The sequence below is a fragment of the Ovis canadensis genome, chromosome 11 (genome assembly GCF_042477335.2).
Source record: "Ovis canadensis isolate MfBH-ARS-UI-01 breed Bighorn chromosome 11, ARS-UI_OviCan_v2, whole genome shotgun sequence".
In the NCBI taxonomy this organism is placed as follows: domain Eukaryota; kingdom Metazoa; phylum Chordata; class Mammalia; order Artiodactyla; family Bovidae; genus Ovis; species Ovis canadensis.
Genome location: NC_091255.1, coordinates 44187770 through 44204998, shown reverse-complemented (window position 1 = coordinate 44204998; position 17229 = coordinate 44187770). Strand labels below are relative to the sequence as shown.

General features: G+C 39.1%; 1 protein-coding gene across 11 annotated transcripts in view; it reads right to left on the bottom strand.

Annotated features, from left to right (window-relative positions):
- Positions 1 to 6106: 6106 nt before the first annotated feature.
- SPAG9 (sperm associated antigen 9) overlaps positions 6107 to 17229 on the bottom strand; it is a 152299-nt gene continuing 141176 nt past the window's right edge. For 6 of the 11 annotated variants that reach the window (XM_069603657.1, XM_069603653.1, XM_069603654.1 and 3 more), the window contains 5 exons: positions 15424 to 15537; positions 13545 to 13583; positions 12477 to 12653; positions 9542 to 9691; positions 6107 to 6861 (listed from right to left, as the gene is read on the bottom strand). In XM_069603657.1, coding sequence (XP_069459758.1) covers positions 6746 to 6861; positions 9542 to 9691; positions 12477 to 12653; positions 13545 to 13583; positions 15424 to 15537 — 596 coding nt within the window. In that variant the 3' untranslated portion in view covers positions 6107 to 6745. The remainder of the gene's footprint in view (positions 6862 to 9541; positions 9692 to 12476; positions 12654 to 13544; positions 13584 to 15423; positions 15538 to 17229) is intronic. The other 5 variants (XM_069603662.1, XM_069603652.1, XM_069603655.1 and 2 more) reach the window with 1 other exon arrangement.

Sequence of the window (17229 nt, the reverse complement as noted above, 5' to 3'; positions counted from 1 at the left end):
ATGAGCAACAGATACTGAAAAAACACATTCCAATAGCATCTAAAAATGTCAAACTTACCACTGTTTTCATACTTCAACATGTTCCTCAGTGTGCCTGCAAAGGAATGAAATGAACTCTTCCGTGAAAAAGAGAATACAGGTCTCCTCCTATGTTTAGTTTTTATGGAACACTCCTTTTCCTTAAATTGTGGGGTGTTGGGGCAAGAGAAAAGGCATTCCTTGAAAGGCTCAGTAGGCCCAAGGTTTCTTAACACAGTTCTCTTAGGACAGCCAAGGTCTAGAACACTGATAAAAAGACTGTAAATAAGAGTATTCTGTACTATGTAAGCACTGAAGACAGTTTCTCTCTTCTTCTTACCACATTAGAAAATAGCCAAAGCAGACACCATACCAGTATCATTTTCAGATAATGCCCCAACGGACAGTCGTTTAATACCTGACTCCACTTCACCATTTCGTTCTGTTTTCCTCTCTTACCCTCATCTTCTCAAGGGTGTCTTACTTACCTTCACACGCCTGACACGTAGGGACCACCAAAGCCTGTTGCTGAGTGCCTCGTGGGGGCATATAATGTGTCAGCTACCATAGCATCGCTGCCTCATTAAGCCGTCACGAGAGCCCTCTGAGATTCCACTCTTCTTCTATACTAAAGGAGCTAGTGGCGGAGGGCTGCAAAACTAGGGAACGACAGACTCAGGACTCGAACCCAAAGCTCCCGACCTGAGATCCGGTACTTTCCCAACACACTGTGGTCGCCTACAGCGTAGAGTTTAATCTGGTTTGTATGCCTCCCTATGAGGACCCTAGGCGTTTACTCATCTGTTTAGACCCTTCACCAATGGGTAAGCTGTCTCCTTTGGCCAGGCCTCTGGATCACCTGAGGACAAAGTGTAATACTCCAAAGGTGGCTCTGCGGCTCACCTGGGAATGTATGGAGTGAACACCTTCAGAAAACTACTAGATGCTATGCTTATGTAAGCTAGCCATAACAACCAAAGGGTTATAGCCTTTTTCCCTATGAAAAAAAGAATAGCCTTACCAAATGAATGGAGTGAAATATTCCCTTTATGCTTTTAATGTAGCAAAGTGCCCTGAACTTCAGTTATCCATAAATCAATCAGTTATCCATAAATCAAAAACGAAAAGAGCAATGGGTTGAGTCTGGGGTGAGCCTGCTAGCAAGTCACCATATGCTGAGAATGAAGAAGCTGTTTGTGAATCTAGCTGGGCTGCTTGAGTTAACAGCTAATCCCAATTAAAAGGATCAGAATCACCCAGGTAACTGTTTTACCAAACACATCGGTACTCTGATACTCTGGAGATTAGAGGAAGAGGAAATATTCACTAATTCACTTCTGGAACTAACTAGCTCCTGGATGATTCTGGCCACACTTCCCTCTCCTGGCCTGGTTGTGAACTGCAGCTTTTCTGTGAAGCTGCTGCCTGCAGAGCTGGTCTACCTTCTGCCTTGAGGCCTCAAATCAAAGCATAATTACTTTCTGTCTGTGGGTGGGAGCCAGTGTTCTGCTTGGACATAAAAGTAAGGAGCTAAAACTGCCTCCTTTTGTATAGTGATGATCTAATAAACTGGATTTTCATAACAATTGAATTCTACTGAGATTGGGCAACCTTGGACCTGCAAGCAGGTATGGTTAGTATCTGTACATAATATACCAAGACAAATTAGAGCCAGGGTCACAGAACCAGAAAGGTTAGAGCTAGGATTTTTTTTACGATCACCTGGATAAACCAACACTCCTTTAACACATGAGAACTAAGGTCCAAACCAAAGATGTTAAAGCAGTAGACGCCTGGGCCCAGGTCCCATAGGACAGTCAGTTCCTTGGGTCTGGAGTAGCTTCGTGGCTTCGTGGCTGGCTGTGGAGTACTATGTTGGAGTGAGAGGCCAAGGGCCACAGTAGGGGTAGGGCCTGCTCAGGTCTACTGCCTTCTTTCCCTATACCACTGTCTTTAAAGGAAATGAGTTGTAAACTTGAACTGTATTAATTACCAAATATTTAAGGCATTCTGAGAAGTTCTCTATCTTTCCTAACATACTGGCTACAACTGAAGATGAAAGTGAAAGTTGATCACTCGTGTCCAACTCCTTTCTACCCCATGGATGTTAGTCCTTGGAATTCTCCAGGCCAGAATACTGGAGTGGGTAGCTGTTCCTTTCTCCAGGGGATCTTCCCAACTCAGGGATCAAACCAGGTCTCCCTCACTGCAGGCAGATGTTTCACCAGCTGAGCCAGTGAAGCCCAGTGAGGTGCATGTTTGGCCGAAACCCGGGACCTTCTTTAGAGCTGAGGATGAAGTTCATGCTTTTGTAATCACCAAGGCTCTCCTGCCCACACTAAGTGTGAGAGGCCTTGGGGCTAGTGAGGTAGAGCTTGGAGGTTTAGGCAGTATCTTTTCATTAAGTTTTGAAAGACAGTCTCAGCACTGTGTGGGACTGAAGGCTACAGTTCCAGGCTCCTGTCCTGTTCCTCCAACAAAATTCTTATGAACATGTGTTATCCTGCACTGAGCTATTCCAGTCTCTCACTAGAGACTGGCTGAATAAGGAATATGACTAAATGAGGCTCAAAAAAATCAGCTTCCAAAACAATGACTGGGCAGGCCCCAAAGTACCCAGGGGCAGTCAGGCAAGGCCCTGTAGAGCAGGAACGAGACAGGCTGTTCGTTCTATTCTAGAGCATCCAGCCTCACTGGCCAGAGGGCTGTGCCGCCAACTGTGAACTGTTCTAGCAACATGGCAATCAGGACTACTCTTACTACCCTGTTAGAATCTCACATTCTTATAAACAAAGAACACGGCATTAGACTATATACCACTGCGCTGGGTTCACACTGCTACCACATGATTAGTTTTATAATCCCCTTCGTTCCAGAGTCTCTCTCTAGCAAACGGATCACAATAAGCACACTGTATTAACATCTATGTTACAGCCTCCCTCTTATTACTGAGTGGTCTGGCAAATGGTATGCCTCAGTATCATCGTGTGGGTTGTTACTCAGCATGCCCACACGTCTAGAAAGCCTTACTGTCTACTATTCACATTGTCACTTAAACACGTGAGCTAAGCAAACATGCTCGTCATGTATCCCTCACTGCTCACTTTCAGCCAGCGCCAAATGGGGACAAGCCTGACCCTTGGAATGACATGTTTGATGGGGGATGATGGGGCGTTTCAAATATAAATCAAGGTCAGACCCCTGGGAAAAGCAAAAACAAAACAAAACAAAACACACTCCTCATACATGTTTCATATACATATTTATATATATATTTCATATACAAAGTTACATTCCGAACCCCAGGGATTCCATAATAGAAATAAATACTGAAATAACTACATTGCCAAATGAGCTTTTTGCTCATAGAAATGAAGCATCAGCCTCTAAAGAAATAGCAAGTGGGATACTCTAGAACCCATTTTTAAGATTATAGAGGCAAATAAAATTCCAAATAAAATGTCTAGGACAAAAGACAAATTCAGACCATAAAACAGTTAAAATAATGTTGAGAAATATATGACAAAATTAATAATAAAAACTTATTTTTTTTAAAAAGGAAAAGACATTTAGTGTTACAAAATAGCATAACCCTGTTAGAAAAGCACTTATGATTTCCACATTTAATTCTCTCTTCTCTTCCCTTTACAAACTGGGACCAAAACGAGTCCCTTTCTCAACATGATCAATTAAGAAGAGCCCGAAGTCTGACTGAACCCTTTGGTAACGGTCATAATACTCACAAGGAAGTAAGTAGCCAGTTCTACAGCACTTGCAAGACACACGCTCTTTAGGACAGGTACTCGTTATGAGACAAGGGTTTTGCTTTGTTTTGTCACTAAGGCAGCCATTTAAAGGTTCTATTCTCAAATGAAGGAAGACCTTTACAAGAAATGGACAACACAGCAACTCAGAGAATGTATTTTAACCTTTTCTATGCAACACACTTCATGTGAGAAGTTATGTGCTGCATATTTTGTGCTCAAAATGTTTCACACTCTCAACAAGCTGTAGTTATTAAGACATTCATTCCTATTTCTAAATTTTAGATCCACATGAGTTAAGAGAAAAACATTCAAAACTGAGTTCCTGAAGAATATTCTCCCTTTGCTTCATAGGGATTTTAACCTGCATTGAGCAGTAAGTATTAGGTTGATGTATATGATACTGTCATTTTTGTAGATGGGCAATGATTGAATATCAGCAATTTTACATGGTTCAATGACATACATAAGCCAAATATAACAAAATGAGAAAATTCTCAGGCATTCCTTATTTCTTCCAATGGGGGTAATTTCTTCTTACATGGAGAGACCAACCCAAGGTACTCAAGCCTCTTCTCTACCATTGATGTAGTAGCTATAGGCAGTTTAAACCAACCGCTTGCTGCTTGCAGAAACTTAGATTTGGGCATTTTCTACCAAAGGTTACCACCTTGACCAAAGTGAACACTACAAGAATATAAACCTATTGTTGGAGAAAAGGTGGAAATAAAGCAATCTGTAGAAAATATAGAACTGAAATTACAAATATAAAGAGAAGCTCTTAAAACAAATTGTATAGGCATTTTTGTACTCTCTCTAGTCCCTGAAGTTTAACAGGGCCACAGACATCTGACAACTTTAGATAAAATAACTACACACCTATATTCCTTAAGTTAAAGCCAATAAGTTTATAAAGAGCAATAATAAACAACCACTGTAACATGTTTGCATTTTTCATTTTTAACTCCTGATTCCCTAAATTACATTCAGTCATAGAAACATGTAAAAGACTGAACAGCACATGGGGTCTGACTCTAGGATGTTCACTTCTTGGGGTTAAAATTCTCAGACATTTGGCTGTCTCTTTTTTTTGTGAATTTTATACAACATTCTCCCAACATTTAATGATGTGATTTTTTATTTTAAGGTACTGCCAACAACGGCTCAGATTTAAAATAAAGTATCAGTAAAAACATAACTTATAAGCTATGGAAAAGTGACCTAAGTTTGGCGGCTTGAAAAAAGTGACCAAGTAGTTTAAGTTAAAAAATTAACCTTTTCCTAAAGCTTTTACCAAGAATTTTTTTCCTCCTAGTCATCTAAAGTGGGAAAATTGTACTGTGTATAAAATGTGCTTCCAGACACATATGACCACATGTATCCAAAGGCCCCTCGGATGTATTAAATCCTATGTACTTTATAATCTAGGCTAATCATCTATATGCTTAAAACATACTGGTGGTACTTTTCACAAATATCTTTCCACTGTAGTTCAGAAGTAAAGTACTTGGTCCTTAAGGATGCTGAGACAATCTGAGACCTTTGTTGCTGCCTTTTCCTGAAGCAGTCCTTCTGACTTGAGGCGGGGTGGGGCGGGGGCGGCACCTTTGTCCTTTAAGTTTCTATTTTAAATTAGTACTTAAACTTATATTTAGTTTTGCTTAAAGTGATGGATTAAGAATGGTAAATCATACATTTTCAAGAAGGCTGAGAGGGGAAGAAAAACTACAGCTTAATGGTTTTTAAAACTTATTAAACAAGAAAGTCAGGTAAACCCAGACTCTATTTTTCACTCTATTGTGAGTGAAACGATGGAATGTCAACTTTTGCTTTATGCTATTTTGGCTTCTCTTTCAGTTTTCTTCTTTGAAGATGGCATTTTAATCTCAAAAGGGAATAAAAGCTTAAATGTCATTTATGTACAGAATATCAAGTATGGGCAGTTATATAGTTTTATACAGAACAACAGAAAATACCACTGCTAATCAAATCACTCATTCAGTTCATTAGGCCATACTCCATCGCCACTAAAGCTTTACTCTTATTAACTGGTAAGAGCAGTCAAAGAACAACTGGTAAGTGAATTTTTTACATGGAAAAAAACTCATCCAACCACCACCATCCATTGGTGTAAGAAATACAAACCACAATTTCCTTAAAAAAAAAAAAAAATAAAACCTCCATTGCTGAAGTGCATCTTCTAAGCCTTTTAAATAATAAACCTTTCAAATATGTCAGTATGAAAATGAGTGACACCAGTCTCAAAGACAAAAAATCAAGTAGAATATTCAGAAAAGCAGGCCTCATAAACTTTAGAGCTCTAATAAGTCAGAAACAAGAAATTTTTATTTAAATAGTGTAGTCTTAATTTCTTTAATATAAAATCACCCCCCCCCCGCAAAATCTGATGAAAACAAAGTTTTATATACCATATAAACAAGATTTGTCAGATTTGAAAGTGAAAGTTAATTTACAGTTAGCTTTTAGCCCTCTAGGGACATTTAGATAAATCCTGATAATCCACCTAACATTAGTTTGTGTCAATTTTATAATACATTGGGAGAATCACTATTGTACTTAATGGTACAGTTTCATACATCAAGTATTTCCGTTAATTCCATTATTAGTGACAGCTAAAAAGTGACCCCATCAAATGAAGTAAGTGACATTTACTGTGCAAGAGTAAACCACATCTGGATTGCTTTCTAAAATTCGCCAGTTTGCAGAAAGTAAACATTCTTTGATTTGATCATAAGATACTGAAATTGCCTATAACACTGGTGCAGTAAAACAGCTAGCTCCTGTATTGTTACAGTAGGACAGGTTTTATAGTATAAAGCTAACAGAAAAAAATGCTCACATATTATGTGGTGAAACTTATTTCACAAAGAGACCATTAAATAAAGGGAAAATAAACCATGCAGAAGAGATGGCTCCCCTGTCGCCATCTGTTTCCTATGGGCTCACTCACTACCACACATCACTTGCCACACTATCAAGTGACTCCTTTCTGCTTTGGCGACAGAAGGTTCCAGTGGAAGATCCTCTCCCAGAAGCTCTGATTCTCCACCTTCATCACCTGGTGGATGATAAGGAGACTCAGATTAAGGACAAGACCGAAGGTGTAGGCTGACGTGCATCAGACTCATGGCAAGTACATTTGCAGCATACGTGAAACTTGCCTGACGCCCATTTCAGAGAACACAGTAAAAGAAATGCCACGAGTCAGAGTCTTGCAAAGGACTGCTGAGATCAATTTCTCGTTGTTAAAATATTACAGGATATGAAAAAAGAAATGGAACAAAAAATATCAAATTCAATTTTAAAAAAGCAAGTGTGTGCATGTGCTAAGCTGCTTCAATCGTATCCAAAAACTTGGTGACCCTGTGGATTGTAGCCCGCCAGGTTCCCCTGTCCATGCGATTCTCCAGACAAGAACACTGGAGTGGGTTGCCAGGTCCTCCTCCAGGGGATCTTCCCAACCCAGGGATCACACCCACAGTTCCTATGTCTCCTGCATTGGCATCTGGTCCTTTACTACTAGCACCGCCTAGGAAACCCTTTAAAAAGCATATTTACTATTAAAACCGACCTATGCTTTACGAGAGGCTTCCCAGGTGGCTCAGGGATAAAGAGTCTGCTTGAATGCAGGAGTCAAGGGTTCAGTCCCTGGGTGGGGAAGATCCCCTGGAGGAAGCAGTGGCAACCCACTCCAGTATTCTTGCCTGGAGAATCCCAGGGACAGAGAAGTCTGGCAGGTTACAGCCTATAGTGTCACAAAGAGTCAGATATACACGCACACTTCACATGCTTTAAAACAAATTCTGCTTTTCAGGCGGGATTGCCTAGAGATATTGACCAACATAGTTAAGCAATTTTTACATTCCAACTACCATGTTGCAATGGAAGAAAAAGTTCTAAAAACCACCCAGCCAAATGAAGCCCATCTCTATAAAGGTATTCGCCATTCCTACTGACACCACTGTTGCTAAACATAACATTAAAAATCCTGCCTTTAAAATGTGTCAATAAGCCTTTTACATCAACTCTCCAGCTGTGGCTCACAGGTTCAGTAGCTGTTCCTTAGCATGTGGGATCTTACTTCTCCCACCAGGGACTGAACCCACATCCCCAGCATTGCAAGCTGGATTCTTAGCCACTGGACCACAAGGGAAGTCCTAATGTGACCTTAAATTTCATATTCCTTTTTTTTTTTTAACAGGATTTATAACAAGTATTTGTCACCAGTCTACAACATTGTATTCCCTAAAGCCTTATGTTTAGAAACTTTTTCAATCACTGTGATTTTAGGCCAGTCCAAAGGGTTTCTTTATAGCAAATAAATATATATCAGTGCTTTATAGTTTACAAAGCACAACACTTTCACAACCATCAATTCTCTGTATTTTCTTTTAAACTTCTCTGGCCATTTCTTCTTAGATTCCTTCATAAATTCTACTGATTCTTTAAGTGGAGTATTAAAACAGGGTTCTATCTTAGAATCTTTTCTTCTGGCCCCTACATATTCTTGGGTGAACTAATCAACCCCTGTGATTTTTAGCACCACTGTATGCCAAGAGTCCCCATATTCCTTCCTCCTGAGATATAAAACTCTTATATCTAAAAGGTCCCATGGACTTCTTCCATCTAGACAACTCCGTGTCTAGTACAAACTTCCATGTGCTCCAAGGTCAACATGTCCAGCACCTGTCCTCATTCCTCTCCCTCCGCCAGACCTGCTGCTTTTGTTCTAAGCGTCCTTACTGCTAAGTGAAGAGATCACTCCCTCTTTCTTCACACCGTTAGCTACCAATTCCCCATCACAGTGCTCGTCTGCTCCTACTGTTGCTACCTCAGTCACTTGTTTTTTCCTGACCCATTTTCCTACCTCTAGCCTTATATCTCCAGTCCATTTATACCCAAACATAATCATATTGCTCCTCTAAAGTTCTCCAATAATTTTCCTTTGCTTTAAAGTACAAACTCCTTAATTAGATATATAAAGGCCTTTCACAATCCAGACCCTCCCTTCCCTTTCTGGATTGATCAGTGGTCAGATTTATATTTGCTTCTACTCCATGCTCCAGTCATTTAAAAAAGGCAGTTTCACATTTCAAGCTCTCTTACCTTGACGTGCCAATCTCCCCAGCCTTCCCCGTATCATCCCCAACTCAATTGTTCAGACTCACGTCCTTCAGTGCTGAGTCATCTCAAGCATCATTTCTTGACTTCCCTCTTCCCCTGCTCCTAGAAAGAACTGACTACTCTCTATCAGAGCATCGGTAACACTGTAATTTATTGACATGTTCTGTAATTCACTGGAGGGAGACTTTGTTTTTGTATGTCATGCACATAGCAGATAATTAATGTTTAAAAGATGAGAGAACAAACAAATGAAATGAATTGGATTATAAACAACCCTTTATGAGATACTGTTATTTCTCCACTTTGCAGGTGAGGAAACTAAGGTTCTGGGAGATTGAATGATTTCCCTAAGGCCTTCTGATTCCATAAGCTCTTCACATACACTTCAATATACTACCAAACCCTGCTATTTCCTAATGCTCCTTCAAACAAACACATCTTGGTATAAAAAGAAAAAACATTATGAAAGTAGCAAAAAAAAGAAAGAAATATAAAATCCAAGTTAAGGGTTCAAAGAAAACCTTAGAAATCCCGTATCTGAGTTCCTTGTTTACGTGAGTGAAAATCCACATCACAGAACAGGAGAAACGGAGCCCACAGAACCCATGACCTACCCATTCGGAAGTCAATGTAGCCCTCTCCTCCACTAATGACAAGCACAGACTTCAAGGGTGTCTGGATGCCAGGCTCCTGTGCAGATGGTCCTGCTTTGTCAACTGTCAGATCTGTACCACTGCTGCCACTTTGTGGGCTGATGACTTGACCTATTTATAGAAGAATGTAAGCAAATATTATTTATCAAGGATTAGAATGGGAGAGACTAATTTTCTCCTGAGTATTCTCAGAAAACTGAACAACATAATAAGTACATTCTAATAAAAGCCTCTGCATGACGAGAAAACATCTATAAGGCCATGAAAGCCCAATTTGAAATTAAAGTAAAGCTATTTTGTCCCAAAGCACAAACACATCCAGAATCCAGTATGAGAACTGTATATTGCTTAGCTAGTCTTAGCTGTCTGCTTCAGACTATTATAACCTACATCTTTTCACTGTGAAAACATCTCTCCTCTGGCAGGGTACATATGCATTTACATAAGAGATTGGGAAAAGTCTTCAACTTAAGCTTTATAAATGTGGATATTCATAATTAATATCTGAATTAATTTCAAATCCGTAAGTTATTAGCTGCTCAGTTGTGTCTGACTCTTTGCAACCCCATGGACTGTAGCCCGCCAGGCTCTTCTGTCCATGGGATTCTCCAGGCAGGAATACTGGAATGGGTAGCCATTCCCTCCTCCAGGGGATCTTCCTGACCCAGGGAATGAACTCATGTCTCCTGCATTGCAGGGAGATTCTTTACCATCTGAGCCACCATGTGAAAACTCAAATCCAAACGTTTTCTCGTATTTAAAAATAGTACATATTATTTTAAATTTAGATGATGCAAATAAAATGACTGGTTAATATATAATTCTAACATTTACACTTTAAGATAGAATCTTTAAGTATGAAATGACAGAAATCTCAAAATATTATTCACACTCTAATCTCTATGAGCACGGAGTAATTTCTTGACAGATCTGGTATCTTCTGGTCAAACTACACAGACCATCCCTCAAGGTGCTACCAGGACATATGATACACTTTATAAAAAATTACTTTATGTTGGACATGGACAGGATAGTTTTAATGAACTAGATTTTTATGTATAAATATTAACAAATCTCAAAAATGAGAAGCAAGTTGCAGAATAATATATGTGCAACATAAGACTTAAGTTCAAAAATATAAAAAATACTATATATTATTTATAGATATGTCCCAATGTGGTAAAAATACAAAAACATGGGCAGAAGGATACATGTCAACTTCAGGATAGTGATTATAGATGAACAGAAAAGAGGGAAGGGAGTAAGATTAGAAGAACATAAAGGAGACTCAAATGAGTCTCTATGGCATTTTTTTCTTTAAAGCAAGAAAGGCCTGTAACCAGCAATACCACTTCTAAAAGTTTATTTTGAGGAAATAACTACACAAAAATATTACACATACACTTCAGGAAGCTCATTAGCATGTTGTTAAGAATACTGAATAACTGGTTAGGGTACCATGTGCCAACTAGGTACACTTAATCATTTAATCTTTGGACCATCCTCAGGAAAAAGTGTGGTGGCTCATCTTATGTTGTCAGCTTGGCTCGGCTCCATACATTTTGGTCAAACTCCAGCGTAGATACTATGAAGGTATTTTTTAGATATAATGAACACTTAAATCAGTGGACTTTTGAGTAGAGCAGATCAATTACCAGATGTGGGTGGGTCAATCACTTGATGGCCTTAAGAGAAAAAGATATGTCTCCCAAAGAGAAGGGAGACTTAAACTGCAAACATTTACCTCTTTCCTAGGTCTTCAGCCTGCCCTGCAGATTTCAGTCTTACCTGCCCCCAAAATCACAAGAACCAACTCCTTAAATTAAATCAATCTCTCTCCCCACAGCCTCCTCCTTTTTCTTCCTCTTTCCCTCCCTACCCCACACCCTTTTGGCTCTGTTCCTCTGCAGAACCCTGACTAATACACTGAGATAACACCATGTCCAACATCACATAGTTGCTGTGGCACAGCCAGATTTAAACTTTGTCTAACTCCTAAACTTGCGTCGTACGGGGGGAAAATATCCAAACACAGGTCCTGCTTACAGATGATCAGTAACATCATTTACTATTCTCAAGGGACATTTCCCATTGGACATCATAACTGCCACTCTTCATCTGGATGGTACTTTATAGTTCCCAAAGCCCTTTCATTAATCTTTACAACAAATAAGGCTGGTTGAACAGCTATTAATCACACCCACTTAGGAAATATAAATGAGTATCAGAGGTTAAGCAACTTGCTTGACACACCAACCAAGCGGCAAAGGCCCAGACCCCCAGACTACTTCTGTTCTTTGCCACAATACTGATAAAGGTATTAGAGCACATTTTCCATCTCTTACTAAATAGAGCCTTGATGACAGGGCTTCTTAGAAATCTCCTTTATGAGGTCAAAACTACTCTTCGTATTCTGCAGTGACAAAACAATAGTACTGCTTTTCAAAAGTGAAAGAAATCTCTTAAATAAAATCAAGTTTGTTTTTGGGGTGGAAGAGAGATTCTAAGATAGCTTCTATCAAGTATCTCTATAGCACTTTATTCATATTTCCATTATTGACCATTTCGAGGATTATGCTGGAATTATCTGTAATTCCAGTACTTAGTATTAGACTGGATAGAGGGACAGACAATTATAGTTGGTCCTTGAACCATGCAGGAGTTGGGGCACTGACTCTCTGTGTAGTCAAAAATCTGAGTAAAATTAATAGTCAGCCTTCCATATTCACGGTTCTTACATGACTACAATCTGTATCCAAAGATTCAACCAGCCATGGAAATGATACAGTACTGTGGTGTTCACTACTGAAAAGAATCTGTATAAATAAACCCATGCAGTTCAAATGCACATTGTTCAACTGGACATGCAGTTTCTCAACAGAATACTCTAACTCACCTGGGACTGCCACAAAAAATTTCACAGCATCCCTGTGCCCATGGAAGCAAAGCTGAGCGTGTGCCATTGAACAATAGGGTATGAATGTCCCTGGTGTCACTTTATCACTGTTCTCATCACCATATACTCGAATGACACTTCCAGGACGATTTCCCGATGCTCCTGATGTTTTATTCGCTGCAACAGAAAAACCAAACACCAAATATTTTCCCCTAGAAAATAGTAATGATGCAAGAGGTTACTGGTTAATCCTTATATTATCTAAAAGCTACAGCCAGTTGAGATAAAACAAGAGCAGCAATACCAATTCAAGACAAAGCTGGAAAAAAAGAGATATATAGCATGCTAGTTATTTTTAAGTATCTTAGTAAAATGGAGTAGGGGATTTTGCCAGTCTAGCACTAAGTTTACTTTCTAAACACATCTATTAATTTAAAAATCATTTTAGTTAAAACAGCTTTCTCAGGTATATCCATTTTGTTTTTTAATCCTCATTTTAGACAACTAACCAGTTATATAGCTTAAAGTAAACAGGTATACTTTTAACCAGAATTTTTATACTTTATCTTTTCATTTTTCTCCCTGTCCTAAGTATATTTCCTTTGTGTGACAGTAAAAAGCTGAGCTTAAAAGGATCCATCTAGTACAATAAAATAGCTTTTATTTACACTAGACTGATGGTTGGTTAAATTATTTTAGAATGACCAGACTCACAAAACACCCCATTCCATGCGCCAGTAAGTGAATGAAAGAAACATGATTGGTAACAAGAGTAAACAATGTAGATTAATGACAGTTTTCAGAGACGTTTGTGTTTTTATTGGAGGGAAAACAAAGTCTGACAGAAATTTCAGCTGCAACAAAAGATGATAAATAGACTAAGCTGCTGAGCAGTAGTTTGGTGGCCATGTAACAAATATTAAAAAACAAAAGAACACCTGCTGCAATGCAGTGACTGCAAGTGGATGACATTTAGGAACATTCGAGAGGGTATCTAGAGACGTGAGAACGGCCTCACGCGGCCACGAGAAGCTAGGAAGAAGAGTGTGGCTCAGGATCTGAACTTACCCCTCAGCCCCAGTAAGCGTCCCTGGTGGAGGATTACGGCTAAAGTGAGAAAGGAGGAAAGGGGACATGGAGAGGCGCATGACAGGGAGGAGAAGGGTTACTACGAGCTGCCACTCTTCGCATATTCTATCTGGCAACTCAGGAGCTCAAAGCTCCTAATTAAATACACAAAATCCAACTTGGTATAATACCAAGAAACATACAAAGATCTTACCAAAGCCTCTGAAGAACATCGCTGCTCAAAAAGGACAATTTTATTTACTATGATTTTGCTTTTCTTAATTATAAAGCAATTTTAATGAATAAGAACTTACTAGAGAGCATTTCCTAATTGCAAATATTCTCTTCTTTTCTTGAAGAAATCCTGTGCAAATGACTATGCCAAAATGGAACTCTCATCTATAAAGAACTGAAATGAACTCTGGGGATCCTAGAATCTCTTAAGATATAAGAAGTGGTCTAAACACGTAGATTTATAAATAGCTGTCCAGTGGTTAAGAATCTGCCTTTCAATGCAGGGGACACAGGTTCAATCTTTGGTTAGGGAACTAAGATCCCACATTCTGTGGGGCAACTAAAGAAGCCTGCATGTTGCAATGAAGACCTCGCACAGCCCCAGTTTTTTTTTTTTTTTTTAATTTTTTAAAAAAAGTATGGGGGGACTCCCCTGGTGGTCCACTGGTTAAGAATATGCCTGCCAATGCAGGGAACATGGGTTTGATTCCAAGTTGAGAAGACTCCACATGCCATGGGGCGACTAAGCCCTGTGCCACAACTACGGAGCCCATTCCTGGAACTACTGAAGCCGGACACTCTAAAGCCCGCGCTCTGCCGCAAGAGGAGTCACTGCAGCGAGAAGCCTGAGTGCTGCAACTGCAGAGCAGTTTGTTGCAGCTGGAAAAGCCCGCAGGCTGCAACGAAGACCCAGTGGAGGCCCCCAAATACAGAGAGCGATTAGACTTAAAAAATGGCAAAGAAAATACAGCTGGGACCAAGAATTTAGGTTCTTTCAGGAGTTCCCTGGCAGTCCAATGGTTAGGGTTCCATGCTTCCACTGCTGAGGACCCAGGCTCTAACTCTAGCTGGGGAACTAAGATCCTGCAAGCCACACAGTGTCGGGGAGAAAAAAAAAAGTTTAGGTTCTTTAAAGGCTCAAAATGTAACACCATCCAGTCTTCCTCCTTTCTCCTAAAAATTCTGGTGTGTTTATTACGTTATTTTATGGTAGTATTTTCAAATTGTTTTAAATTCTGATGTGTTTATTAAATTACTTTATGGCAATTTTCTCAAATCCTGCCCATGAATTCTGCAACACAAAATCACTTATATAATGAGTGATCAATGTAATGGAACACAGTATGAAAAACATACGAAGTACATTTTGTTCACATTCTTTTCAAATACAAGATAGCTTATCTTAAAGTCAGTGTTTGATGACGTCCTAAGGAAGAATGTCTCCCACAACTCATAAGCTAAACGGGATATTCTAAACTAATTGCCACAACGGTATGAAAAACTAGGATATTAGCTAGTTAGGAAATGTTTCTGGATACTAGTATATACAATAAGGTTGAAAGAAAAACGGACTATGACTATTATTTAAGGAAATAGGACTGTGATTCCCAAAGTGAGAAAAACAGTTTATCAAAATGAAAAACTTTTAACTGTAAATATTAGTCCTGATACATTTGCTAGAGTTTGTAAGTTTCACAGAAAGAGTGAAGAACAATAGTTAGAGCTTTGCCATCAGCTTGACTTTCTGAATTACCACAGGTTTGCCAATTTAGTTCTATTATTTAGCTCAATTCCTTCCACTTGGATTTCAGACAAGGCTATTCCCCACAACTCTTCTGTGACAGTTCCCTAAAAACGTACTTACTTTCTGTCAATGGGATGGAGATAATGACACCATTTCCTGTTCCCACCCACAAACGATTACAAGACACCATAAGCGCTGTGATCCTCACAAAAGAGAAGCCCAGTTTTCCAGTACCTGTATGGAAGGAGGGAAAACATTTTATTGAAAAGACAGAGCAGATGACGTTTTAGGTTCCAAGTCCCTCAGAGCAGCTGGACTAATATAATAGAGAGGATTGTGACCAGAGCTGGTTGGATATTTCCAGAAGTCACATCAATCAAGATCAACTCTCATTTGACTTTATTATCTATCAATTCATCTGACAATTCATGGCTAACATCTATCAATCAATATCATCTGACAATTCATGGCTAATAGAAAAAGAAAACTCTAAAAGTGGCTAGCATTATATCATCATTCAGAGGGAAGATAATGTGGATTAGGAAATATGATGCAGAATTTACTTAAGGACCTGCAAAACCAAGCCAAATAAACCAGAACACAAAACAAAACCAAAAAAAAGCTCAACAAAAACAGTTTACTAGATTGGGGAAATTAAATGTTCTTCCATTTTATAAGCTGACAGAGTTCTTGCTTGCCTTAAATTTCTTTGCATAGGTTAAGAAATCTTTGCTAACAAAACCTATACTCTTTGCTTTTTATATATTTGGGTCTAAAGTAACTTAGAAATTTTAGGGTACCATATGCGTGCAATTTAGGGAGAATTAATGCACTTTTTAACTTCAAGGAAATTTTAAACTGATCTTATTTTTAGAGATTTGAGAAGCAAAATTATTAAACAGGTAATATTAATACATTTAAGACAAACAACATTTAGTCATAAGTTCTATTTACTAGAAATGAGAGTATGACCATAGAATTGCAGTGTTTGAAGGAATCTTGAACAGTCTAAGCTAGAGATCTTTAACCTATGGTCAAAGTATATTCCTGAAATTGGTTTGTGTCTATGTTTATGTATGTGTGATTCTAGGAAGAGGGCACACAGCAATCATCAGGTTTCCTGAGGGCAATGATTCTAAAAAAAGTTAAAAACCACTGATGTAGTTCAACCTCCCTTCATAAAGAAATCATCTATGATGTTGCTAACAGCACTGGATTTGGTGCTAAGGATACTGCAAGGAATAAGCAGAGATAGTCTAGAGCCCCCTTTTCATGGGGCTTTAGTTCTGCAGGGAGAGAGACAGTATGATGATACTGGTACAATCACAGTAATGATAAGTCCATGAATAAAAAGTATAAGAGGGCCTAAATAAAGCTGGAAATAAAGATGAGGAAAGGTCTTTTATGGATGTGACCTATAAGACATGACCTGAAAGCCAAATAAAAAGGGACTAAGAAAAACTTCTCAGACAGAAGATATAGCACCATGTGAAGGCCTTGAAATGGAAAGGAACCTGCTGAATTTAGGTCAGTGTGGATAGACCAGAGTGAGCAAGGAGAGCTGTCCATACCATTTAAGTTCTTCTAATAATCTCACAAAAAAAATCTCACCTACAGACAAGAATATTCTGCACGGCTGGCATTACATAAATGGAGGTATGTCATGGTGATATGTGCACACTGGTTACTACGTAGAAAACTGACTGGACTAGAGACAGGAAGATCAGAGGCTGCTGGTCATCTGAGGAGGAAAAGATAGTGACCTGGCCTATGGGAATAGTGGTAGAGATAAAGATGTAACTCATTTAAGGGAATTCCCTAGTGGTTCAGTGGTTAGGCCTTGGCAATTTCACTATGGGCCATGGGTTCAATCCCAGGCTGGGGAACTAAGATCCCAAAAGTCTTGTGGTGGGGCCAAAAAAAGGT